The sequence below is a fragment of the Neofelis nebulosa genome, chromosome 5, assembly GCF_028018385.1.
Source record: "Neofelis nebulosa isolate mNeoNeb1 chromosome 5, mNeoNeb1.pri, whole genome shotgun sequence".
NCBI lineage: Eukaryota > Metazoa > Chordata > Mammalia > Carnivora > Felidae > Neofelis > Neofelis nebulosa.
The window spans coordinates 88,307,999-88,335,798 of record NC_080786.1 but is presented as its reverse complement, the minus strand read 5'-3'; the positions used below and the strand labels follow the sequence as shown (position 1 = coordinate 88,335,798).

Below are 27,800 nucleotides of genomic sequence, written 5' to 3'. Positions count from 1 at the left end.
TAAAAAATTCAGAAGAATTTTTTATTTTTAAGTAATCTCCACACACAACATGAGGCTTAAACTCACAAACCTGAGATCAAGAGTTGCATGCTCTGCCGACTGAGCCAACCAGGAGTCCCAGAAAATAATCTTTAGAAAAGAGCTCACAGATACACAGAACAAACTGATGGGGTGGGGTTGAGTAAAATGGATAAAAGTGGTTAAAAGACACAAATTTCCAATCACAAAATAAATACGTCCTGGGGATGTTATGTCCAGCACAGAGCATATAGTTAAAAATAATGTACTGCATATTTGAAAGTTGTTAAGAAAGTAGATCTTAAAAGTTCTCATCACAAGAAAAAAAAAAAAAGTATATGTGTGATGATAGAGGCACTTGAGTGGCTTAGTAGGCTAAGTGCCTGACTTGATTTCAGCTCAGGTCATGATCCCAGGGTTGCGGGATTGAGCCCTGCATCGGGAACCACACTGAGTGTGGAGCCTGCTTAAGATTCTCTCTCTCCCTCTGCCTCTCTCCCCACTTGTGCTCTTTCTCTAAAAAATAAAAAATATGTGTAGTGATAGATTTTTACTAGACTTCTTACGGTCATCATTTCACAATATATACAAATACCAAATTATGTTGTCCACCTGGAAACTAATATGGCAATTATACCTTAATTAAAAAAAAACAAAAAACCTTATTCTTTGTTCATTCTACCCTGTAGCTTCATAACCTGAATTTATGTATTTATATATGTACGTATGTATGTGTATATTTATACTTTTTGCACCACAAAAAGCCTATGGTGCCACATAACCTAAATTAAATTATTTCTTCAAAGAACCAAAATATCCCATAATTCACCATTTTTGGTTTTCCCCCTTAATCTAGGTTCTCTACACCAAGCCTTCATCACTATACTAGGACTACTGGCATATAATAAATACATTACAATTCAATAAAATTCAATTCCTCTGGTGCTAGGACCATTAATTATATCCTCCAAATGCATATGTGAACTGTGGAAAGAATCCTTCTTAAAAACTCAGTATATACCCACAACTGAGAAAAACAAACAAAAATGTTTATTTCTAAGCAATTGAAAATAATGCCTCATCTCTTTTACTTTTGTCCAGTCTCTCATGTAACTAAAGGTATCCCTCATTTTGGTCACATCTAAGTTGTTTCTATCAGTCATTTAATAGTTATCAATGAATTCTTAAGGGTACAATTCCAGTAGCAACATTCACGAAATAAAATCAAAGTAATGTTGTATAGTATAGTAATGTTCTTTGTTCAATTTTTAAATGTTAACATTTTGTTGATGCTTTCATCTAAAGAGTTAAACTTTCTCACAAAAATTACAAGGGTGATATCACCATGGCTTATTTGACAATAGCATCAAGCCAGCCTCCAAAGAACTAGAAATTCAAATACGCAATTAATTACAAACTGCTGGCCTACTTTTATTACATGATACAGACATCTGAGGCTACAAAGAACCAACTTAAGAACATCCTATTCTCCGGAACAGCTGGTCGGCACTGTCATGTTCCCGTACTTTCCCTCCCTGGTCAGGTCAGTGCAACCGGCAGATGTAGAACAACTGTGCCATCTGGTGGCCACTATATAAAGAGCTCTATGAGCGACCACCTTTTTGTTCACTCTTCCCTTTCTCCTCTCTACCTCCTTTATAACTGATTCTTTATGTAGTACCTCTAACCTTTATGCTTTGCTCCCACTTAAAATGTGTGAATTTCTATAGATTCTTAATGTACCTGTTAACATTAATAAAATCTAGTTGTTCAAATGGGAACACACCACATATGTGATCATATCATACTACTATTTTGTGTTCTATGAAGTAGAGATGATGGTCCAAAGACAAATACACGGAAAAATAAGCTGTGAAAAAGTTAATTTCTTTTTCAGTCCTTCAGCAACTCCACCGATCAACAAATTGGGTATATTTTGATCTTCTAAACTTATTAACATTCAATTGGGATTAGTACTAGAGGCTGATAGTCTATAAAAATAACTGATTAACTGAACTATGCCAAGTGGCATTATTACATTTAATGTGAGGCTCATCTATCTTAATAATGATTATTTCAATTCCTAAGTCTCCATTACTATAACACACGTATTTCTTAACCTTTCTTGATCAGACTTAAGGAAGATATGTAGAAGCTTTTAAAATTAAGCTACTTTCTGAACAGCTTCAAATCCTTTCATTTCAGTACCGCACAATTACTCATGACCTCCTAAATGCAAAGCACTCTGAAAACCCACTGAAAAGGGTGGGAAAATAAAAAGGTGATTTCTCTCCATCCCCAAACCACCATCTAACATAAGAGAAATATATCTCCTTGAAGAAAAAGACAATGACAAGGGCTCCTACTAGAGGAGAGACACACTGGGCCTGTGTTTTTAGCTGTCATACTAATGAAAAGGGTATTTCATTAAAGACACGGGATTCAGTGGTGACTGAGGCTGAAATGACTGGACCTGACTGATTAGATGTGAAGTGAGAAAGAGATGGAGAGTGACAGTAGGGTGAGAGAGAAGGGACAACACCCGGAGTTCAGCTGGAACAACTGTGCAGATACTAATACTTTCACTAAAATGGGGACTACAGAGGAAGTTTTGGGTTTGTCTCAACTTAACATATTGAATTTCAGGGATCTGCAGACCATACACAGGGAGATAGCCAGTAAGGTAGCATGATTTGGATTGGACATATAGATTTGGTAGTAATCAGCATATAAGCATGTAACTGGTATTTGAAGCCAGAAGAGTAAATAAAATCACCCAGGAAGGATTATAAAATGACCAGCGATGGAACAGAGCCTAAGGGAGAACCCTCAGGAAAAGTTTTAAATGCAAGAGGAGTGCAGACAGAAGATAAGTAGTAGCTGAGTAGTAGAAAGAAAACCGGGAGTACTTTAAGTGAATTTGTGGTCAAGCATGTTCAGTGCTACTGGGGGGTGAACTAAGATGCAGACTGAGAAGTTTCTATTAGATTTACCAACCAAGAGATAACAGATCAATGAAATGATGAAGGCTGAGCCAGCTGGCAGTAACCAAGAGACACTGGGAGAAACAGAACTGGTTAAAAGGATGTGGGCTTAGGACAGGGTAATTCTAAGTACCCAAAGAGAAGGAGATAGAAAGAAAGGTTCAAGACTCAGAAGAAAGAGAGAAATGGGAGAGGCAGATTCCATAGCCCAGATACAGTAGAGGAATTAGTCTTGGACACCTTAACACATTTAACTGCAGGCAGAAATTTATGCAAGCTGTAGTCAGTGTAAAGCAGGTGCCAGTCAAGCCACAGATCAAAATTCCTACTTTCTACTAAGCAAAAACTGTCCTCCAAAATTAGCTTAGTTTTGGTTCATTCCCTTGATAATATAAATACCATGATGAAGGGAGAGAGCAGCCTGCTTAGCTAAGGAAAAAGCAGCTGACAACAGATGGGAACGACTGCAACACATGTAAGTCCTTCTGCTGTAAAAAGATATTCTGCAGAGCAGTGACTGCTTCTTACTCATCCTGGTATTCCTTGTAGCACCTAGCTTATAGCCTGGGATATAGCAGGTGCTCAAGAAATCTCTGCAGAATGATTTAAGCAATGGGAAGATAGAAGCAGAATGTTTCTATAAAACCACAAGGCAATTCTGAGTAACTGTCAAAAAAAAAAAATCAACACAGCCTGTACACTCCAATCAATTTCAGATAAAACAAAATCTAATTCCAACCATATCTTAGTCTATACCCAAAAGTATGAAGTAAAAGACATTCCCTTCCTGCAAAAAGCCTTAAAAATGTTAATGCTCTTTGCACTGAGTAATGTACAAAATTGTTGAATCACTGTATTGCACACCTGAAACTAATATAACACTGTATGTTTTACTGGAATTAATTTTTTTTAAATGTTAATGCTCTTTGGCCCAAGAATTTTACTTCCAGGTATCTAGTCTAAGATAAATAATTAGAAATGTAGACAAAGATAATATGCAACCTTGTCCACTATAGCACTACTTACAATAATTAAAATAAAGAAAAGAAAAGAAAAGAAAGAAGTGAATGGAGAGAAAAGGAAGAAAATAAGCTCAATGAACAACATCAGGAGAATTATTAAGAAGTATCATGGATTACACTGTATGTTAACTACCTGGAATTTTTTTTTTTTAACTACCTGGAATTTAAATAAAAACTTAAATATATATATATATATATATATATATATATATATATATATATATATCACCAAGGTGAATAGGATTCACCAGGTAAAATGTTTATGAGTTTCTTTTTTTTATTTTTTATTTTTTATTTTTTTTAATATATGAAATTTACTGTCAAATTGGTTTCCATACAACACCCAGTGCTCATCCCAAAAGGCTCCCTCCTCAATACCCATCACCCACCCTGCCCTCCCTCCCACCCCCCATCAACCCTCAGTTTGTTCTCAGTTTTTAACAGTCTCTTATGCTTTGGCTCTCTCCCACTCTAACCTCTTTTTTTTTTTTTTTTTTTTTTTCCTTCCCCTCCCCCATGGGTTTCTGTTACGTTTCTCAGGATCCACATAAGAGTGAAACCATATGGTATCTGTCTTTCTCCGTATGGCTTATTTCACTTAGCATCACACTCTCCAGTTCCATCCACGTTGCTACAAAAGGCCATATTTCATTTTTTCTCATTGCCACGTAGTATTCCATTGTGTATATAAACCACAATTTCTTTATCCATTCATCAGTTGATGGAGATTTAGGCTCTTTCCATAATTTGGCTATTGTTGAGAGTGCTGCTATAAACATTGGGGTACAAGTGCCCCTATGCATCAGTACTCCTGTATCCCTTGGATAAATTCCTAGCAGTGCTATTGCTGGGTCATAGGGTAGGTCTATTTTTAATTTTCTGAGGAACCTCCACACTGCTTTCCAGAGCGGCTGCACCAATTTGCATTCCCACCAACAGTGCAAGAGGGTTCCCGTTTCTCCACATCCTCTCCAGCATCTATAGTCTCCTGATTTCTTCATTTTGGCCACTCTGACTGGCGTGAGGTGGTATCTGAGTGTGGTTTTGATTTGTATTTCCCTGATGAGGAGCGACGTTGAACATCTTTTCATGTGCCTGTTGGCCATCCGGATGTCTTCTTTAGAGAAGTGTCTATTCATGTTTTCTCCCCATTTCTTCACTGGGTTATTTGTTTTTTGGGTGTGGAGTTTGATGAGCTCTTTATAGATTTTGGATACTAGCCCTTTGTCCGATGTGTCATTTGCAAATATCTTTTCCCATTCCGTTGGTTGCCTTTTAGTTTTGTTGGTTGTTTCCTTTGCTGTGCAGAAGCTTTTTATCTTCATAAGGTCCCAGTAATTCACTTTTGCTTTTAATTTCCTTGCCTTTGGGGATGTGCCGAGTAAGAGATTGCTACGGCTGAGGTCAGAGAGGTCTTTTCCTGCTTTCTCCTCTAAGGTTTTGATGGTTTCCTGTCTCACATTCAGGTCCTTTATCCATTTTGAGTTTATTTTTGTGAATGGTGTGAGAAAGTGGTCTAGTTTCAACCTTCTGCATGTTGCTGTCCAGTTCTCCCAGCACCATTTGTTAAAGAGACTGTCTTTTTTCCATTGGATGTTCTTTCCTGCTTTGTCAAAGATGAGTTGGCCATACGTTTGTGGGTCTAGTTCTGGGGTTTCTATTCTATTCCATTGGTCTATGTGTCTGTTTTTATGCCAATACCATGCTGTCTTGATGATTACAGCTTTGTAGTAGAGGCTAAAGTCTGGGATTGTGATGCCTCCTGCTTTGGTCTTCTTCAAAATGACTTTGGCTATTCGGGGCCTTTTGTGGTTCCATATGAATTTTAGGATTGCTTGTTCTAGTTTCGAGAAGAATGCTGGTGCAATTTTGATTGGGATTGCATTGAATGTGCAGATAGCTTTGGATAGTATTGACATTTTGACAATATTTATTCTTCCAATCCATGAGCAGGGAATGTCTTTCCATTTCTTTATATCTTCTTCAATTACCTGCATAAGCTTTCTGTAGTTTTCAGCATACAGATCTTTTACATCTTTGGTTAGATTTATTCTTAGGTATTTTATGCTTCTTGGTGCAACTGTGAATGGGATCAGTTTCTTTATTTGTCTTTCTGTTGCTTCATTGTTAGTGTATAAGAATGCAACTGATTTCTGTACATTGATTTTGTATCCTGCAACTTTGCTGAATTCATGTATCAGTTCTAGCAGACTTTTGGTGGAGTCTATCGGATTTTCCATGTATAATATCATGTCATCTGCAAAAAGCGAAAGCTTGACTTCATCTTTGCCAATTTTGATGCCTTTGATTTCCTTTTGTTGTCTGATTGCTGATGCTAGAACTTCCAGCACTATATTAAACAACAGCGGTGACAGTGGGCATCCCTGTCGTGTTCCTGATCTCAGGGAAAAAGCTCTCAGTTTTTCCCCGTTGAGGATGATGTTAGCTGTGGGCTTTTCATAAATGGCTTTTATGTTTATGAGTTTCTAACAACATGGGGAAGTGCTTTAAGATAATTAAGTTTTTTTATTTATAAAATACCAAATTTAATATAGCCTATAAAAAAATGTGCACAGGACAAAACTACACAAAATAGTAACTCCATCACTGGATGGAGGAGTTATGGATGGTTTTACTTTGCTGTCTTTACTATTTCACATTTTCCAATTTTAATATCCTATTATTTTTATAATTAAAACACTTTTTTAAATGTCCAATTATCTTGAACAGGCAGGATAGTTCAGGGCAGAGAGCTACTTCTATCTGTTATTATGTATGGATTAATTTTTTTAAAAGTCTCCGAAGGGACTATATGATCATTGCTCTTTTGAGATGTAGAACTGTGTTTCCTATAAGCTCTTACTTCCCAAATTAACCTACACATACTCAAAACTGGGCTGGGTGGGTGGGTGGCAGAACAGGGTAAAATTAGATTGTGTTTCTAGAGCAAATTTACTTGACTATAATAAGTTAAAGCATTTTTAATATCAAAACTCTCATAAATATTAAGAAAAAACTTGCTCCCTCCTCACACATCCATCTCCATGTGGAGAACTTCTCTAGAGAGCTCCCATCCTCTTTTCCCCATTCTTCCCCTCACACATCCCACAGCTGGGCATGAAGGGCTCGGCTCCTCTGGGCTCCTTCCCTTGGATCCGCCTCCTACCCAAAGAAGACATTCTTACCTGCTCTGACAGAGAGAAGACCTGAGTATTCCAAACTGCCTCTGTGCCTGTGACTAGGTAGATAAGTATGCCTAATTCCAGGGTGGAAATAGCAAATTTACTTTACTATGGTAACTGCTGCTGCTTTCTTCAATGAGTTTTTTGCAGTAATAAAACTATTTCTTCATATCCACTAGTATGTCTATTATCAAAACCAAAACCAAACCAAACCAAAAGACAGAAAATAACAAGGGTTGGCAAGGGTATGGAGAAATTGGAACCCTTCTGCGTTCTTGGTGGGAATGTAAAATGGTACAGCTGCTGTGGTAAACAATAATGGTGGCTCCTCAAAAAGTTAAATGCTGAATTACTATATGATTCAGCAATTCTACCTCTGGGTATACACACAAAAGAATGAAAGCAAGTACTCAAACAGGTATTTGTATACCAATGTTCACAGCGGTATTATTCACAATAGCCAGAAGATGGAAACAAATCAAATGTACATCAACAAATGAATGGATAAATAGAATGTGGTAAATACACGCAACTGAATATTATTCAGCCTTAAAAGGGCAGGAAATTCTGACACATGCTGCAACATGGATAAACCCTGAGGACATTATGCCAAGTGAAATAAGCCAGACACAAAACGACAAAAGTTGTATGATTTCACTGTGAGACACCTAGAGTTGTCAAAATCATAGAGACAGAAGGTAGAATAGTGGTTGCGAGGGGTTGAGGATTGGGTGGGGATAGGGAGTTATTATTTAATGGGTAAAGAGTTTTAGTTTGTGATGACAAAAAATTCTTTTAAGTTTACCTTTTCATTTTGAGAGAAAGAGAACAGGTGTGTATGCATGACTGGGGGAGGGGCAGAAAGAGAGAAAGAGAATCCCAAGCAGGCTCTGCACTGTCAGCAAAGGGCCAGACTAACCTGAGCCGAAGTTGGATGCTTAACCAACTGAACCACCCAGGCACCCCTGGGATGATGAAAAACTCTAAAGATGAATAGTAGTGATAGTTGCATAACATGTCAATGTACTTAATGTCACAGAACTAGACACCTGAAAAATACTTTAGATGGTATATTTTATATGCATATTTTACTACAATTAAAAAAATAAATAAACCTGGGGTGCCTGGGTGGCTCAGTTGGTTAAGTGTCAAGACTCTTGGTTTCAGCTCAGGTAATGATCTCATGGTTCATGGGTTCGAGCCCCCTGTCGGGCTCTATGCTGACAGAACGAGACCTGCTTGGGATTCTCTCTCCCTCTATCTCTGCCTCTGTGCCACTTGAGCGCATGTGCTCTTTCTCTCTCTCTAAATAAACAAATAAACACTAAAACAACAACAACAACAACAACAACAACCTGACAATTTGATTGTATTCTGATTCCTGTGTCCTCCCTCTCAGCTGGCCCTGACTCTATACTGACCTCTGTAAGCAACTGATACATAGAGAGTAGAATATAAAATTCTCATGAATTCTGAAATACAGAAAACTCCCAAGAAAGTTATACGAGCCAGGGGCTGTTTTAAATCACAAACTAGATCCACTTAAGGTACCTACTGTATCTTCTGCAGCTAAAAGATAGTTCAAGAAGAAAGTTTGAGAAGCACAGCTGTAAAATGTTTTCCTACACCGACCAAAAAAAAAAAATCCTATACATAATCTGATTGTTACAGACAACTGGGAAATCCCTCATGCAGCTAACTGGCCATTTGACAACAGACCTTCAATGAAGATGGGACAGAAGAAACTCCCACATGTTAAAGTAGAAAGTCACCTCTAACACCTCAAGAAAGAAAGCTGTTTCTTATAATGGAAAGGGCATGGCTTAGTGTCAGACAGTTATAGGTATGAACTCCACTGTGACCTTGGGCAAGTAACATATCTGGTACTGAGTTTCTTCATCTGTAAATGGGGATAAGAATATCTATCCTGCAGATTTATAATGAGAAAAGAAAATATATTCACCCCAAATATATTTGAAGTATAAGTCAATATGGTTAAACCTCAACAAATACTGATTCTCTCACACTCCAGGAAGTCAATTCCTCCATAGGCAAATTCCTTTGACGTAGGCTCATTTTTCTAGATCAGTTTTCTAGATTTGTCCTATCTTTTTTTTGAATGTTTTTAAATTTATTTTGAAAGAGAGAGAGAGAGTGGAGGAAGGACAGAGAGAGAGGGAGAGAGAGAATCCCAAGTTGTCAGTGCAGAGTCCGACACAGGGCTCCATCCCATGAACCCTAAGATCATGACCTGAGCGGAAATCAAGAGATGGACACTTAACCCACTGGTCCATCCAGGCGTCCCTGTCTTATCTTCTTAGCCTGACATTTTCAAGTCAGAATGATGGGACCTAAAAAGCCCCAAGACTTCCACTTCTTTCATTTTAAGAAATAGTTATTACATTTTTTTTCCAGTAGGTATTTTGTCAAGAATGATGGAAGGCCTGAGATGTTACCCTACTTGAAAGCTAGCAAGTTAGCCCAGTTTCATGGATGCTGGCAAAAGACATGAGACTCCTCAGTCAGAGACAAAAGACTTCAGTAGCCATAGCAATAGCCCCATCACACAGGGCAACACAGAGGACCGGAGATGCCTGCACATGCAGGACATTGTGGGACAGGTTGAGGAACCTGTGTGCAGAGAACCCACATCTTTCAACGAACACTAAGTTGGCCTAACCTCTGCAGCAAGGAGACCTTATCTTTATTATACTGCATGATAAATAAACCTGCCTTCTGCTTAGGAGGGAGATACTATATCTTCCAAGACTGTTTGCTATACAAATTTTTTGGAAAAAAACAGTAAGTAACAAAGGGAGAACTGTCTCCCAATAAGCGTTACTATGTATTACATTATCCAACCCTATCTTCCAGGCGCCAGTTCCCCTTCTCAGAGGCAAAGACCTCTCAATTTCTTGTGTACTTCTTCAGAAATATTCCATGCACCTACAAGTGTGCACATATACACACCATTTTATTTTTTAAACAAATGGTTGCAATTATACACATAATTCTGTACCTTGCTTTTTCTGTTTTCTTAGGGATAGTTTCACACTGACACATATGGATCTAACTCATTTCTTAACATCTGCACAGTAATCCATTTTATGGCAGTATCATATAGTTAACCAGTTCCAATCCTCCTACTAACAGAGTTTTTCGTTTAGGCTTTTATTATTACAAATAATGGTGCAACAGAGTTGTACATATCTTTGTACATATTTGCTAAAAGTGAAATTGCTAGGTATATGCGTTTTTAGTTTTTATAAATATCACCAACCTGCTCTCCAAACAGGCTACCCCAATTTAACTCTCATCCTTTAATGTAAAAAGAGGACCTATTTCCTCACACCAGCCTAAAGCAGTATTGTTTGCCAACAAAAATAGGAGCTATAGCTCTTACTATAAACAGGACTTTCAGACATTACGAGTAAGCTTTTCAATACCCCTTAGGTTCAAAATTAAGTTGCTAAACCCTAAGTGTAAGGTAGTGTTATGCTGTGGAACGAGCACATAAAAGGGATACAGGATCTAGTACCAATTTTCCCACGACTAATGCCATGACTGACCCTGGCCATATCAATCTCTCTGGGCCTTGGTTTTTCTCATGTGTCCGATGACCCTTTCAACCTAAAATGTGTGTACATCACTCATCATTTGAAATTCTAAAGGTTTTCCTCAACAGAAAATTATTATTTCAAAAGTAAAGTTTGCAAATAAGAGAAACATTATACCTGTAATTAAAACTTTTTAGAATAAAGTAGAAAACTTTTTCTGGTACAGTATCTTTTCAGATAGTAGTATTTATTATCTCTCATATACTTCCAAAAGGCTTCACAGAAGCAGGCCTCAGTAAAACCAAGACACCACAGACCAAGAGAGTATCAAGATACTATACGTCTCACTGCCACACAAGAAGCCATTTTTAGGTGGGAGGAGACCTGAACCAGTCGAGGATGGGAAAGATTTTTCATTGGACCCCTCCCTTCTAATATTTTTTAATAATATTACCTATTCTAAAAAATCACATTAAAAATATTCTTTTCAATTATGTTATAAAAATATGTGAAACAGCTACAAAATTGATAAAGAAGTTCTCTTTGCAGATTTGAGGTTACAGATTCAGGCAGTACTTTAAAAAGGCCTCTATCAAGGATAAGAAGGCTGTTCCAGAAGCAACTATTGGTGGCATTTCATCTCACCTTTTGTATCATTCTCATTCCCTCCTTTTCTTCCTCTCTTTCTCTCCCTGTCTCTATCTCTTTGCTATATCCTTTTTCTCTCTCTATTTTTCCTCTTCTTTTCTTTTTCTCTCCCAACCATCTTTTTAACTAGGGCTTCCAGCTGCAGCCAGTAGCAACAGCCTCTCCCCTCTAGGGACCTTCCAACCAACCTCAAGAACAGCAATGGAAGTAAACTGCAAAGGCAGCCAAAACTCAAGAACAAGGAAACACTGAGTGAGAAATCATGTTTTGTTACAATACCTTATAAATCCAAAAGAAAATCCTTTCTTTCACCACCAAATAAACTGTTCTAAAACCCAGATGGTAATACCAAAACAATAATGTAACCATTTAAACAGGCAATTTAGTTTTAAGTTAAACCTGAATAAGTCTGGATACAAATCATTTTATTTAGCAAAATCGGTATAGGGGAAGATTCTTAGCTAGGGAAGATGTTTTCTCAAAGGGAACAAAGATGTTCCCTCTAGGCAAGGTAGTACAATTTACATCAAGAATATTCTCCACTATGTTCAAAAGCAAAAACAGAAGAGTTTAAAAAGATATAATTTCCCACAAATCTATTTGTTGGGCAATTTCTTCTGGAATCTAAATCATGCAATTTATTTGCAAAAGACCAATTTGCATGTTCTAACATTAACCTGCTTGCATAGTTTTGATACGGTAGGATTTCTATGCAAAATATGAACTCAAATGGACTGTGTTTAGACCTATAGCAAAAATATAAAACACTAAGAAATCAGAGTATACCATAAGAAACCAAGTATTTTTCCTCAAGGCTTGGTGTAGTTCTCACTAGATTTCTGGAACAATATTTTATAGTTTTCAGCTACATGCCTATAAGTTGCCTTTCTCTTATTTTCACTAGCATCGATAGCAACTTTCAGATAAGGATAACAAAAACTACAGTACAGAAGTACACATTCAAGTTTCCTTCAACCCCTACAGAGAGAAAAAGTAAACATTCACAATTTTTTCTTCAAATCAAACTCAAAAAGTGGTCAAACCCTGAAGATAGTAAATGTTAGATTATGTTTACGCAGATCTCCTTTCCCCATTTGAAAATAGGTACAGGTACTTTTCCTATTAACAGAGTATTTACAGTGGTAGACACCAGGTCTGACCATAAAAATTATTTCTATACTATACATTTTTAGAATTCTACCCATTTACTGAAACCCATAACTATTTGCTAATAAGGAAAAGAGATCTGTTTGTTAATAGGGCTTGGCCAGCATGGAGCCCAAAATAAGACAAGCAGGCCTGTTATACACTCCAGTTTGCTTTTCAGTTCCTCCTCTGGGTAGTTCTCTTCTGTCCATTTCAATAAGTGGCATATTTGTAGATGTGTAATTTTTCTGAAAGCTGACACGAAGAATATGAAAATAATGGAAACATGCACATTTTATACACTTTGAACACTTACTTTGAAAAAGGAAGGAAGGATCCAGAATTAAGAAATCTGCTTTCCTTTTAAATGGTGAACAAAGACCACAACATATGCATATGAATATAAATTACTTTGGAAGAAGAAAATTTGGGGCTAATCTAATAAATTTACTGATCAGCTTTGATTTGAAAAAGGGTCATCGTGATATATTTTGCAAATGCAGCTGAGGCTCTTCTCTTTCTTTCTTTTTTTGTTTTTGAAAGATTTTATTTTTACATAATCTCTACATCCAATGTGGGGCTCAAACTCAATCCCAAGATCAAGAGTCTCATGCTCTACTGACTGAGCTTGCCAGGCGCCTCTCTTCTCTTTTCTGACTCTTTTCCAGAATCTTCCCAAAATAAGCCTTGGGAGTCCTTACTTTTCACTGTTATGAATGTATATATTAATTTGGAAATAACAGGGCTCTACATGATAGAGGCTCAAAAATATTTGCTGCATGAGTAAGAACACCAGTGAAGGATGAAACCACCATGTCCTAAACTATTTATCAATAACTATCCATTCCTTTAGAGAGTGTATCAACTTTAAATTCCTCTACACAAATAACTACTTAGAAATAAAAGTTCTTCCACTTACTAGCCGTGGCTCTGGTCAATTCATTTTGACTTCTGTTTTATTCAACTATAAAATGGTGATAACAGTGTCCTTCCTACCTTTCTCTAAGAGCTGTAGTGAGGATTAAATGTGACAACAGAAGTGAATACATTCTGGATACTACAAAGGCAATTATCTACTTTGCTGGATATGCTCCACATCTCTAAAATCTAGCTAGATATGCAACTTAAACATTCTAGCAACTTAAGTTCAACATACGGAAAACCAAATGCATCATTTGACTCCCCAAATCTGTTTCTCGTGTAGACTTCTCAAAGTTTCAAATCTGGATGACAGAGGTCAAATTTTACTTCCTTCCCTCAGTACATCACCAAGGTCTGTCAACCTTCCTCCAATGGTTTCCTTCTTTTCCAGCCTACTAACACTTTCCCTGTATTATCTCATGTCTAGGTCATTACAACTGATCTCCTAGTAGCTCCTCTTATTCCCCAACAGTTTCAGTCCCAAACTCTCAGCTTTAATTTTTTTTTTTTTCCAACGTTTTTTATTTATTTTTGGGACAGAGAGAGACAGAGCATGAATGGGGGAGGGGCAGAGAGAGAGGGAGACACAGAATCGGAAACAGGCTCCAGGCTCTGAGCCATCGGCCCAGAACCTGATGCGGGGCTCGAACTCACGGACCGCGAGATCGTGACCTGGCTGAAGTCGGACGCTTAACCGACTGCGCCACCCAGGCGCCCCCCAAACTCTCAGCTTTAGAAACAAATTTCCAACTGCCTACTTGTCAAATCTGTCTCAACAATAGATGATGATCTAGAGTCTATTTATACTATCATCTGTAATAGGCACCTTCTAATGTGGCTCTCATGATCCTCACCTGCTGGTATTCACACCCTTGTGTGGGCTGAACCTCATCATTTACTCATTCCATGCCCAAGTGGGAGAGAGGCAGAGACAGAGGGAGAGAGAGAGAATCCTAAGGAGGCTCCATGATGCCAGCACAAAGCCCAATACAGGGCTTGATCTCACTAACCATGAGCTCATGACCTGAGCTGAAATCAAGAGTCAGATGCTTAACTGACTGCGCCACCCAGGCACAACTCATCACTCACTTCTAATATAGTGAAAAGTGATGGGGACTTTACTTCCATGTTTAAGTTACAAAAGACTGTCACTTCCATCTTGCTAGCATTCTCGTTTTCTTACTTCCTCACTCTGAAATAACAAGCCGTCAAGTAGTAAGATGCTCTGTGGAGATGCCCATGAAGCCAGGAACCAAAGGAAACCACCAGCGGTCAGTTTATAAGGAACTGAGGTCTTTGTCCAACAGGCCAAAAGAAATGAATTGTGCCAAGAGCCACGAATGAGCCAGGAAGTGAATTCTTCCCAGCTGAGCCTCAAGATAACTGTAGCCTTGTGAAATACCCAAAACCAGTGGACCCACCTAAGCTTCAGAACACTCTGGGATAAAAAATGTTACTGTTTCAACACACTACATTTTGGGGTAATTTGTAACACAACAGTAGATAATACACTATGTCACATATTTCAAATAAATTCAAAATAAATAATAAGCATATAAAGAAATTTATAAACATTAAAAAAAAATTGGGGGCACTTGGGTGGCTCAGGCAATTAAATGTCAGACTCCTGATTTTGGCTCAGGTCATGGTCTCACAGTTCTGAGACTGAGCCCCCTGTCAGGCTCCACACTGACTGGGATTCCCACTCTCTCCCTCTCTCTTTGCCCACCCCCCCAGCTTGCGCGCACAGGTGCTCTCTCTTTCTCTCTCTCAAAATAAACATTTAAAATAAAAAAGACAGGGGCGCTTGGGTGGCTTAGATGGTTGAACGGTTGAGCGTACGACTTCGGCTCAGGTCATGATCTCACGGTTTGTGGGTTTGAGCCTGGCGTCGGGCTCTATGCTGACAGCTCAGAGCCTGGAGCCTGCTTCGGATTCTGTGTCTCATTCTCTCTCTGCCCCTCCCCGACTTGTGCTCTGTCTCTGTCTCTCAAAAAAAAAAAAAAAATACAAATGTAAAAAAAAAAAACAAATGTAAAAAACAAATTTTTTTTAATCAAAAAGACAATAAAGTGCTGGTAAGAATATGAAGAAGTTAAAACTCAATAAACTGCTGGCAAGAATGTAAAATGGTATAGCTACTTTATAAAATAGTCTGGGGGCACCTGGGTGGCTCAGTGGGTTGAGTGTCTGATTTTTGATTTTGGTTCAGGTCACAATCTCACAGTTGTGGAATCAAGCCCTGCAATGGGCTCTGCACTGAGTGTGGAGCCTGGTTGAGATTCTCTTTCCCTCTGCCCCTCTGCCCCACTTGTGCTCTTTCTCTAAAAATTAAATTAAATTAAAAAAAAATAGTCTGACAGTTCCTCAAAAAGTTAAGCGTAAAGTTACCATACGACCCAGCAATTCCACTCCTAGATATACACCCAAGAGAAATGAAAACACGTATCCACACAAAACTTGAACACAAACGTTCAAAGTAGCATTATTCATAATAGCCACAAAACAGAAACAACCCAAATGTCTGTCAAATGATGAGTAACAAAATATGGTATATTCGTATAATGGAATATTATTCAGTCATAAAAAAGAATGAAGGAATGATATGTGACAGCATCTATAAACCTCAAAAACATAATGCTTATTAATTTTCTAAGTTTGTAAAGCTAAAGTCCAGGTCTGAATCACAGGGTCTTTACTGAATTTCAACTACTCAGTAAGACATAACCAAAAATCTCCACTTTTAAAATGGAACAGTAGCAAATTACAGGTAGGCAGTTGAATGTATTGCCTCTGAAATTACAGAAATAGCTGAAGCCATGGAAGAGAATGAGATAACAAACAGAAAACATGCAGCTTAAGGAAAGAAAATGATGGAATATCGTACCAGCCTTTTAAGGAAAAGAGCCAACCAAAGAAACGGAGAAAAAAAACATTCAGAGGGTAAAGGAGAAACCAAGAGAAAGTAATATCAAAAACTCAATAAAAGAGAGGCACTTGGCTGGCCCAGTCAGTAGAGCATGCAACTCTTGATCTCAGGGTTGTAAGTTCAAGCCCCATGGTGGGTGTAGGGATTACTTAAAAGTAAAATCTTTAAAAAAAAAAGAAAAGAAAGAAAGAAAAGAAAAGGCAAGAAAAGAATTGTAACTAATACAGTTATAGAGAAATCAATGGGAATAAGAATCTAAAAAAAATTCATTATTTTTTCACTCCTATCCTTGGTGTGGATAGAGCCAAATATCATGGGTTGAGCAATAAACAAGGATTAAAGAAATGGAAGCAGTTGCGTGTAAATGAGTTTTAAGAGGAAAGAATTAGGCTGAGTTTTACTATACTTGTTTTTTTAAGTCTAGAAACTTTTGAGTCTCAGAGGAAGAAGCCAGGAAGAGAGAGCAACCCAGGGCAATGGAGAAAACTGCTTCATCAATGTCCTAGAGGACAAAGGGACAAATAAAATTGAGAGCTAGGTTGAAGGATTAGTCTTGGACAAACTTCATTAAAATAAAAATATGTCAGTATGTAAATGCAGTAACACATTATATATCTGCACCCTTGGGGAAGAGTTTCACATAACTTCACTCTCCAAAATTTTAAGCATCTTTTCTTTCAGCTATTTTCTTTGAAATTGTTCAACACTGTATCACGTGGTTCTGTCTTCTTACACACTGTGCTTTCCTAGATGACTTAAGGCCATTATGACTGATTATTGTACTAGGAAGCAATATAGCTGAGTCTGCATGTTAATTTTTCAAATCTTCTTGGGCTGTCCTACACTTATCAGTTGCCATTTTCTCTGGTACATTTACCGTGATAACCTTTTTCATATGTGCTTCCAATAGATTCTAGTTTGAAAATCATGTAACCATTAAATAATACACTAAACAAAGGATAATACAGTTCTGAATTGAAGTACAGGAGTAAAGTGCGTGGCTTTATGACAACTCTCTCCAGGGCTAAAAATTGTTTCACTTTTTAGTTCAACTGAGAGTGGGTTTCAAAAAGTTGAGGATATCTATCAGAAGGCAGACTTCTGACTTGGAATATTACTTTATTTTGCTTCCTTAAGTCATATCAAAATATCCTTGCCAAGTAATTGATAATCTTACACGGTTAGTCTTCAGCCACCAAAAAAAAAGGATCATGTTGATTCCAAAAGTGACCCTAAATATCTCACAGTAACTAAATATACTTTCCTGTCCTAAAATCACTTACCAATAAAGTTATAATTTTCTACACTTCATTTCTGTATGCTAATAGTCATGCATATTTCACACATATGGATATTATGTGTATACTGTGTATAGCTAAGTATATATCGTTCACAAAAATCTTAGCTTTATTTTTTAAAATTTATTTTGAAAGAGAGAGAGAGACAGTGAGAGTGGGAAGGGGCAGACAGAGAGAGAGAGAGAGAAAGAGAATCCCAAGCAGCACAGAGCCTGACTCAGGGCTTAAACTCAAAAAACGTGAGATTGTGACCCAAGCTAAAATCCAGAGTTGGATACTGAACCAAATGAGCCATTCAGGTGTCCCACAAAATCTTGGCTTTAATCCCTTTCAAGTTTCACACAAATTTCACAACTACAAATAGCACAGGGCTAAAAATGACTAGAGTTAAGTACACAGGGAGTCAGTTAACCAAAATTTAACAATGCATTTTTTTAGCTGCAATACAATGGTATAGCCTGAATTCATTTCTTAGATTCTGGTGATCTAGCAATTCTACTTCTGGGTATTTATCTGGAAAAAAAAAAAAAAGGGGGGGTGCACTTGGGGGGCTCAGTCAGTTAAGCATCCGACTTGGGCTCAGGTCATGACCTCACGGTTTGTGAGTTCGAGTCCTGCATCGGACCCTGTGCTGATAGGCTCAGCCTGGAGCCTGCTTCAGAGTCTGTGTGTCTCCCTCTCTCTCTGCCCTTCCCCCCGCTCACGCTCTGTGTGTGTGTGGTGTGTGTATCTCTCAAAAATAAATAAACATTAAAAGAAGAAAACATTAACTTGAAAAGATAATCTGCACCCCTATGTTCAATGCAGCATTATTTACAATAGCCAAGACGTGGAAGCACCCTAAGTGTCCATCAACGGATGAACAAATAAAGACAATGTAGTATATAAAATGGAATGTTATTTAGCCACCAAAAAAAAGGAAATCTTGCCATTTGCAAAAACACGGATGGACCCTGAAGGCATTAAGTGAAGTTAGACAAACAAATACTGTGTGATCTCACTTATACATGAAATCTAAAAAAACAAAACAAAATAAAATAAAAATGAACTCCTAGATAGGGACAGACCAGTGGTTTGCCAGAGGTGGGGGAATGGGGTGGAGGCATGGACTGTGAATTGGGTGAAGGTGGCCAAAAGGTACAAGCTTCCAGTTACAACATAAGTCCTGGGGATGTAATGTACAGCATGGTGACTATAATTAACGATAACATTTTGTGTATTTGAGAGTTGCTAAGAGAGAAATATTAAAAGTTCTCATCACAATAAAAAAAATATTGTAACTATGTATGGTGATGGATGTTCACTAGATTTACTGTGGTGATCAACACATACAAATAGAGAATTATGTTGTACACCTGAATCTAATATGTTACATGTAAAATATATCTCAATTAAAAAGATTCTGGTTATATCCTCCTATACTTTACTCATCAAAAGCAAAAACAAAACTACCATTGCTTCTCCAGCACTCTCTTCCTGCTCCTTAAATTTATCCTCCATATTAATGAAAATTAACAAATGTAGAATTTCTCATCATGACAGAGTTAAATGGCCTGACCAACTCAAACTGAAATGTCTCCAGTCTCCCTGGTTTAGAGTATTAGACGCACCAGTATCTGTATCTGTGCCCCTGTGTTCAAATTATTTACGTATATCTCCCCTTCTAAGTCACAAACACCATGAGGGCAAAAATCTTTTTTTTTTTTAATGCTTATTTTTGAGAGAAAGAGTGCAAATGGGGGGGGGGTGGAGAGGGAGAGTGAGAGAGAGAGAGAGAAAGCAGGCTCCAGGCTCTGAGCTATCAGCACAGAGCCCCATGCCAGGATCATGACCTGAGCGGAAGTCAGAGGCTTAACAGACTGAACCACCCAGGGGCCGCAAGAATCTTTTCTTATTCAATGATTCCGTTCAATCACTTGACAAATATGTTTGAGCACCTAGCATTTCCTAGCCTCAGGAGAGAGCTGAGTTAAGCAGTTCCTGCCTTCACAGTCAAGCAGGAACTGTAAACACAGGCCTGTAAACAAATTACAACACAGGCAAAAGCAGAAGTGAGCACAGAATTAAATCAGAAGAGGAATGAACTCTAGGGATGTAGAGGAAGTTCAGGAATACACTTATGTATTCTCCGAAAGGCCTTCCATAAATACCTGTTGAATGGACGAATGAATGAATGAAATCTTGCTTATGAAAGATGAGATCCCAGGTCCAAATGAGATGTATTAGTTGCTTCTGGAAGTCACTAGGTAACTTTACCTTTCAAAACAACCGCCGAAAGGCAGACTCCAGCATAGTCACCCCCACCTGAGGAAATCACCTTGAGGAAAGGACCTACCTGTACTGCCAGCCTTTTGCACTGCCACCGCGACTACTGCTGCTGCTGCTGCTGCTGATTCCACCCCCACAGCTGCTGTTGCTGCTGTTCTTGTTTGGGGTCACCGCTGTGGCCAGGCCCTCCAGCTTTCCTTCACTCTCTGAGACTTTCATTGTTGACACTGGTTCACTCCCCTGCATCTTAACTCCAAAGTCCATTTGCCCTTCTTGGGCGGGAGGGAACAACTCTGCAGAGTAGTTTTGTAGGTGCGAATTTTTAAGATTTGATCTGAAGGTGATTCCAGTTGCTCAATCAGGCCGCGGCTGGATGGGAACCATCAAATGGTCCAGGGAAGGAATACAAGCATTCCTACCAAAGGAAAACTTTTAAGAGGGCAAGGGTAGCAATGAGGACAGAAACCCTTTAAATATATATCTCTTTCCCGGCAAATGCAAGGAGGAAAAAAATCACCCTGCCAGAGGGTTTGGTGGTTTACTCAAAGGAGAAGCAGAAGCAGTGCGGGGAGGTCGGGGACTCTTAGCCAAGAGGGCTCGCCGAAGGACGGAGGACCACGGACCGCGACCCGAGGCCTGACCTCTGAGCTGACGGACTGGCCCGCCGCGCTCCCTCTGCTCCTCCAGCGGGTCCTCTGGCGGAGGGTTCCGTCCAGCCCGCTCGACGGTTCCCGCCGCAGCCCCCGTGACAGAACAGGGACCGCCCGCGCGCAACCCGGGAGGAGGGCTGGGGAAGGAGGCCGCCGGGGGCGGGACGCCGGCTCCCAGGGCCGCCTCTCCTCCGGCCAGTGGCGAGCCGCTCGGGGCGACTTCCTCCAACGCCCCCGGCCCTGGGCCCTCGACTGGGCTCCCAAGACCGGCGAGTCCGTCGCCCTCTCCCCAGCCCCAAGCGTGAATACCACAGCTGCGGTCGCCGCCCCACCCACAGCCCCACAGCGGGTCACCCACCCGCCTGCTCTTTCCCCGCCTTCCCTTCCGGAGTAGTGTGAGCTCACTTCCGAAGCAGAAGCGCCTGGCGCCATCTTGGCGCAGGGCACGCGGCCCTGAAGGGGGCGGAGCCTCGGGCGTATTGGTGTTGGGGGGGTTGACCCGGAAGAAGGGAAAGGGAGCGAGGTGGGACAGCCAAGGAGGGAGAAACAAAGAAGTTGGACTTAGTGCCGTTGTGAAGTGTGACTTCTGGCCTTCCTAACCAGGTCCTGTCCATCCATTGGAGGGCCCATTCTAGGCATCTTAGAATGAAGGCTTAGAAAAATAATGTCATTTCTGTAACAAATTGCTAAAAACCCTCCTATTTGGAGTGCCTGGGTGGCTCAGTTGGTTAATGGTCGGACTCTTGCTTGCAGTTCAGGTCATGACCTCCAGGTTGGTGAGTTCAAGCCCCACCTTAGACCATGCTGACAGCATGGAGCCTGCTTGGAACTCTCTCTCTCTCTCTCTCTCTCTCTCTCAAAATAAATAAACATTAAAACAACAACAAGAAGAAAACTCCTCTTCATTTTAGTGATTTTTGCAAAAATTGCATGACACTGGAATAGGGCAAATCAGTGTTGCAAATGAAAATGAAACTGTTGGGGCGCCTGGGTGGCACAGTCGGTTAAGCGTCCGACTTCAGCCAGGTCACGATCTCGCGGTCCGTGAGTTCGAGCCCCGCGTCGGGCTCTGGGCTGATGGCTTGGAACCTGGAGCCTGTTTCCGATTCTGTGTCTCCCTCTCTCTCTGCCCCTCCCCCGTTCATGCTATGTCTCTCTCTGTCCCAAAAAAAAAAAAAAAAAAAAAAAAAAAACGTTGAAAAAAAAAAAAAGAAAAAGAAAATGAAACTGGTGTGGAAATTATAGCTCTCAGAATCAAAGCTAGGTACTGTTTCTCTGACCCCAGACAACTCACACTCTTTAGACTTTGTTTTTTTCACCTGTAAAGAAGGAGTAGTTGAAGGTAATTTTTAACGTCCCATCTAATTGTAAATTCTAGTTTCTAACAACATGATTTGTGAATTGAATGTATGTCATATGCAAAACACGAAGGCAAATGCAAAGAAGTATTACTCAAAGTAAAAAGTAATGCAGGGGACACCCGGGTGGCTCAGTCGGTTAAGCCTCTGACTTCAGCTCAGGTCATGATCTCACAGTGGGTGAGTTTGAGACACACGTCTCTTCGTCGTCGTCAGCCTCTGTGCTGACAGCTCAGAGCCTGCAGCCTGCTTCAGATTCTGTGTCTCCCTCCCTCTCTGCCCCTCCCCTTCTCGTGCTCTGTCCCTCTCTGTCTCAAAAATAAATAAAAACATTAAAAAAAAAACGCAGTAAAACAAATGCAGATACATAGATAATTAAAGCTATGAAGAAAATTAAAGGAGATGATATAAAAAAAGTGGGATGGGACAGAGAATCTGTTTTAGAAGAAAGGTTGAGAAAAGTCATCTACGAGAAAATATTTAAGGTGAGAAATGAAGAAACATGAGGAAGCTAAGGGAAAAGAAAGCTTTATTTATTCTGGGGAATGAAAGACCTGGCAGCATGGTGAGCAAGAGAGAGAGTAGCATAAAATGAGAGTGAAGAGGTAGGCAGAGAAATTTGGATTTTATTGTTAAGTGCAATGGAAAGTTATTGAAAGTTTAAACAGAGAAGGTTTGTAATCTGATCTATATTTTTAAAAGATCTCTCTGGTCTCTTCAACAAATAGTGTTGGGTCAAGTGGATATCTATATAAGGAATGAAATTGGATCCCTACCTCACATCATACACAAAAACTAATTCAAAATGGATCAAAGACAAATATGAGAGCGGAAACCATAAAACTCCTAAAAATATATATATAGGGGTAAATCTCCATGACCTGGAGTTAGGCAAACCTTCTTAGAAATCACATCAAAGCCTAAGCAACAAAAGAAAAAAGTAGCTAGATTCAGAGTCATGAAAATTAAAAACTTTGGTGCTACAAACAATACCATCAAAAAAGTAGGAAACAGAGAGGTGCCTGGGTAGCTCAGTTGGTTAAATGTCCAACTCTCGATTTCAGCTCAGATCATAATATCACAGTTTGTGAGTTCAAGTCCCACATAGTGCTCTGCACTGACAGTGTAGAGCCTGCTTGAGAGTTTGCCTCCCTCTCTCTCTGCCCCTCCTCCACTTGCTCTCTCTCAAAAAAAAAATAAAAAAATAAAAATAAGTGTTAAAAGAAAAAGTGAAAAAATAACCCGGAAAATGGGAGAAAAATATTTACAAACCATGTATCTGATAAGGAACTAATATTTACTTTATGCAAAGCACTCTTACAGCTCATTAATTAAAAAAATAAATAACCCTATTTAAAATGGGCAAAGGAGCTAGATAAAAATTTCTTCAAAGAAGATATACCAAAAGTCAATAAGTACATTAAGAGAGTCTCAACATTATTTACCAAGGAAACACAGATCAAAACCACAATGAGATGGTGATTCCCAGCCACTAGGATGGCTTTAATAAAAAAGACAATAACCAATTGTTGATCTTGATGAGGGACATGGAGAAGAAACTGGACTCCTCACACACTTCTGGTAGAAGCATTACACTAAGTCTAAGAAGCAAGACACAAAAAACCACATATTTTATGATTCCATTTATATGAATGTCCAGAATCGGCAAATCTATAGAAGCAGGAAGTAGATTAGTGGGAGGAAAGAGGAATGGGAAATTACTGCTAATAGATATGGGGTTTTTTGAAGGGTAATTAAAATGTTTTAAAATTAGATGCTTGCAAATGGTTGTACAATCTTTTGAATATTATTAATATCTGTTTAGTTGTATACTTTAAATGGGTGAATTTAGGATGCATGAATGATAACAAAATAAAATTATTTTTTTAAAAAAATTCTCTAGTTACCATGTAGAGAATTGATTTTAGTGGGAGAAAAAGAGGAAGCAGGGAGACTCATTAGGAAGCTTTATAAGAAATGAAGTGAGAAGTGATAATGGATCAGACTAGGGTGATGGCAATGAGGATAGGGCAGTAATTGGATCCAAACCGTATGGGTGTGGAGGTGGCTACAGCACTGAAAGTGGGTTGAATTTCCAACAGTGCAGGAAATATTCTTACAGACCTCTCCAATGCCAGTCTGTTCTACACATCACAGATGACAACCTTCTGATGAAACTCAGAACCCTCCAAAGACCTTTCATTATTTCTGAAAAAAATTCCAAACTCCTCTGTCCAAGAAAAAATGGTGTTGTAATAGCTATAGGATTGAGAGTTATTCTTTTATAGTCCCATACTGATCAAGATAAAGATTTCTATATAATCAATGAGGTCGGCCAACTGTAAAAGTAAGCCATGCTAACCCACTCCAATCAAGGAAAAGAAGTATTGAGTGTATGCCTTCATTGGATCAATGAGAGGTGCAAAGGAGGAACATGCCAATCCAAGGACAGGAGACAACATGGAGTCTGGAAAAGCTTTAGCTTTAGAGACCCAGGGACTATTTTGGCATTCCTCCCAATGGTGATAAGACTTGGGGACTAGCTTATGCTGACCAGGTGCACAACAGATGATGTATAGCAAATGGAAAGACAAGTGTTAATAATAAAAAAAAATTCAGTCCAGAGTGTTCAAGTTTGAGTACACTTTTTGTGCAAGACACTCAGCAGGATGCACTTTTTACCAGAAGGTTAAAAGATGTTCATAGACTCATGAGCCAGAGCTAGGAGAGTTGATTGACAGATATTTTGTTTTCTTAAAGCAAAAACTTCTTTTATTGTAAACTGAGTCTGTTTCTTTTTTTTTTTTTTTTTTTTTTTAATTTTCTTTTTCAACGTTTTTTTTTTTTTTTTTTTTATTTTTGGGACAGAGAGAGACAGAGCATGAACGAGGGAGGGGCAGAGAGAGAGGGAGACACAGAATCGGAAACAGGCTCCAGGCCCCGAGCCATCAGCCCAGAGCCTGACGCGGGGCTCGAACTCACGGACCGCGAGATCGTGACCTGGCTGAAGTCGGACGCTTAACCGACTGCGCCACCCAGGCGCCCCAACTGAGTCTGTTTCATCCAATGTCTAAAGAGAAAGAAGAGCATATGACTTGAACAAAGAAGATAAAGAAATGCACTTTTTTGAAAGACTTCAAAGAAGGATATGTTCATCTCTGTGAAGACATTATTGTGTATTCGTCAGCATTCTACTTGGATGATGGATCAGAGCATCTTTCCACATGGAAAGAAGCTGAAAAGCATAGTGGTCAAGAACATTTTGGGACACCTGGGTGGCTCAATCAGTTGAGTGTCAGACTCTTCATTTCCACTCAGGTCCTGATGCCAGGGTCGTGGGATTAAGCCCCGTGTCAGGCTCTCAGAATCTTGGGATTCTCCCTCTCCCTTTCTCCCAACTTAAAAAAAAAAAAAAAAAAAAAAGTCAAGGGAGTAAGTACAAGGATAACCACTGCATAATTAAAAAAAAAGAAAAAAGGACATTTGATTAACATTCAGTTTTAGAAGCTTTATACCCATGATAGGCCAGCATATAGGACTTTTTAAAGAAGTTTCCCTTTAGGGTTTGTTCCTTGGATTAGAAATTGTAGGCCTTTGGTATTTTTTTGTCAAGCACTTTCAGAATTCATGATTTTGGTTCAGGGCTGGTAATATTGTGCCATTTTCTTCTTCCTCACAAAAATATTTTTGGATATGTGCCAGAATGACAATCATTGGATACTAATTCCACTGCATGTGACTTTGGGCAAATTACCTGAGTTCTTTGTACTTGTTTTCTTACTTGTAAAATGATAGTAATAATGACTCTGCTAGAGTGCACTTCGTGGCTCAGTCAGTTAAGCATCTGACTCTTGTTTCGGCTCAGGTCGTGATCTCACGGTTCATGGGTTCCAGCCCCGTGTCAGACTCCGTGCTTGCAGCACAGAGCCTGCTTGGAATTCTCTCCCTCCCTCCCTCTCTCTCTCTCTCTCTCTGCCCCTCCCCTTCTCACTTTCTTTCTCTCTCAAAATAAATAAAGTTAAAATTTTTTTCAAAAAAGAATGACATCTCTGCTATAGATTAAAATGTGTTCCCCAAAAGTTTGTGTATTTAATTCCTAATCCCCAATGTGATGGTATTCGGAGATGGGGCCTTTGGGAGATAATTAGATTTAGATAGGCTCTATAATAACATTAGTGCCCTTATAAAAAGAGAAATCATAAAGCTCACATTCTTCCTCTCCCTTACCCTATCTTTCTTTCTGCTGTGTAAGGACACAGGGAGAAGAAGGCCATCCACAAGCCAGGAAGACAATTCTCAAGAGAAATCAATCATGTTAGCACCTTGATCTTAGACTTCTACCCTCCAGAACTGTGAGAAAATTAATTTCTGTTGTTTAAGTCAGCCTGGTCTGTGGTATTTTGTTATGGTGGCCAAAGCTAAGACAATCTCCCTTTGGAGTGATTGTCAGCATTAAATGACGTGACACATGTAAAATATGTGCACATGTCTGACACATGACATGGTAAGTGCTTGGCAACTGTCACCCATTATTATTAGAAAAATAAAGTTTACCTGCCAAGTAAAATGAATGTTTGTGTTTGGTGAGAGCACCTTTCTCCTGGACAACTCTGAACAAACACTAACCAGCATATTTCTGAAGACATATTCCAACATATTTCTGTGGAAGAATGTCAGCTTTGTGTCCCAAATGAAATGGTGTTTTCCAAATCTCTCTGTTCACGAGAGATCTGTCAGGGTATGTAAATATAGAGTCCTAAGAACATTAGCTAGAATCACCGGCATGTGAGTGTCAGTGAGAAAATGCAGGAGCACAGGGCGATCCCTGTTTCAGTGGCTTCTCACAGAGCCTTCCCTGACCATTCACTCTGTACAGAGGAGTCGCCTCCCCCCACTACTCTTGATCCTGTTACCCTGCTTTAGTTTTCCTCATAGCACCCAACATCACAAGCTTTGCTGTACGTTTTCTGTCTCCTCACTGGAGAGGAAGTGGCATAAGGAAAGACCTAATTCTTTGTTCCCACTGTTGTATCCCCCACTACTTGAACACTCCCCAATACATGTGTTGAATGAGTGAGTGAATTTACCACAGTGGCTAAGAACATGAACTTAGGCATCAGCCTTCAAACCTTGGCTCTGCCCCTTAGTGTGCTTGACTATGGGCAAGTTACTCACCTTGGTGAGCCTTGGTTTTCTCATCTGTAAAATAGAAAAAGAATGAAATAAGAAAATAATTAGGAAGTGTTTAGCACAGTGCCGGCATCTAGTCAGCAGTGAACTAGCTATGATCGTTTTCTCATTCTCCCCCTGACCTGCAGGAGAGGCAGTAGTGCCTTATTTCCCTGAAGCAAGAACTGCTTTCTCTGTGAGACTGCTGCCATGAGAGCAGAATGAAGAGGAAGACAGGACACAAACAAACTGGGGCCCAGGGAGCAGGAGAGTGGGCAGCAGTGCCGACCCCAGGAGAGGCACTGTAAAAATAAGGCTGCGGACCCACAATTAAAAACAAAACATCGGGGCGCCTGGGCGGCTCAGTCGGTTAAGCCTCCGACTTCAGCTCAGGTCACAATCCCACGGACTGTGGGTTCCAGCCCCGCGTCGGGCTCTGGGCTGACGGCTCAGAGCCTGGAGCCTGCTTCCGGATTCTGTGTCTCCCTCTCTCTCTGCCCCTCCCCCGTTCATGCTCTGTCTCTCTCTGTCTCAAAAATAAATAAACGTTAAAAAAAAATTAAAAAAAAAAAAAAAAACCCAAAACAAAAAGGTGGGGGAAAGGAAGGAAGGAAAAGGAAGCAAAATTCTGGGAGGACAAAATATTCACA

The 27,800-nt window shown here is 39.6% G+C and overlaps 2 protein-coding genes across 8 annotated transcripts in view; both read right to left on the bottom strand.

Annotated features, from left to right (window-relative positions):
- The window catches only part of OSBPL11 (oxysterol binding protein like 11), an 88,374-nt gene extending 67,427 nt beyond the window's left edge, over nt 1-20,947 (bottom strand). The window contains exon 1 of one of the 2 annotated variants that reach the window (XM_058731076.1): nt 20,041-20,947. In XM_058731076.1, coding sequence (XP_058587059.1) covers nt 20,041-20,237 — 197 coding nt within the window. In that variant the 5' untranslated portion in view covers nt 20,238-20,947. The remainder of the gene's footprint in view (nt 1-20,040) is intronic. The other variant, XM_058731075.1, reaches the window with a different exon arrangement.
- A 4,086-nt stretch (nt 20,948-25,033) lies between these two features.
- LMLN (leishmanolysin like peptidase) overlaps nt 25,034-27,800 on the bottom strand; it is a 139,415-nt gene continuing 136,648 nt past the window's right edge. For 3 of the 6 annotated variants that reach the window (XM_058731054.1, XM_058731059.1, XM_058731057.1), the window contains 2 exons: nt 27,157-27,180; nt 25,036-25,379 (listed from right to left, as the gene is read on the bottom strand). The gene's annotated coding sequence lies outside the window, so the exon portion shown is untranslated. Of the gene's footprint in view, nt 25,380-27,156; nt 27,181-27,800 lie in introns of all 6 variants that reach the window. The other 3 variants (XM_058731058.1, XM_058731053.1, XM_058731052.1) reach the window with 2 other exon arrangements.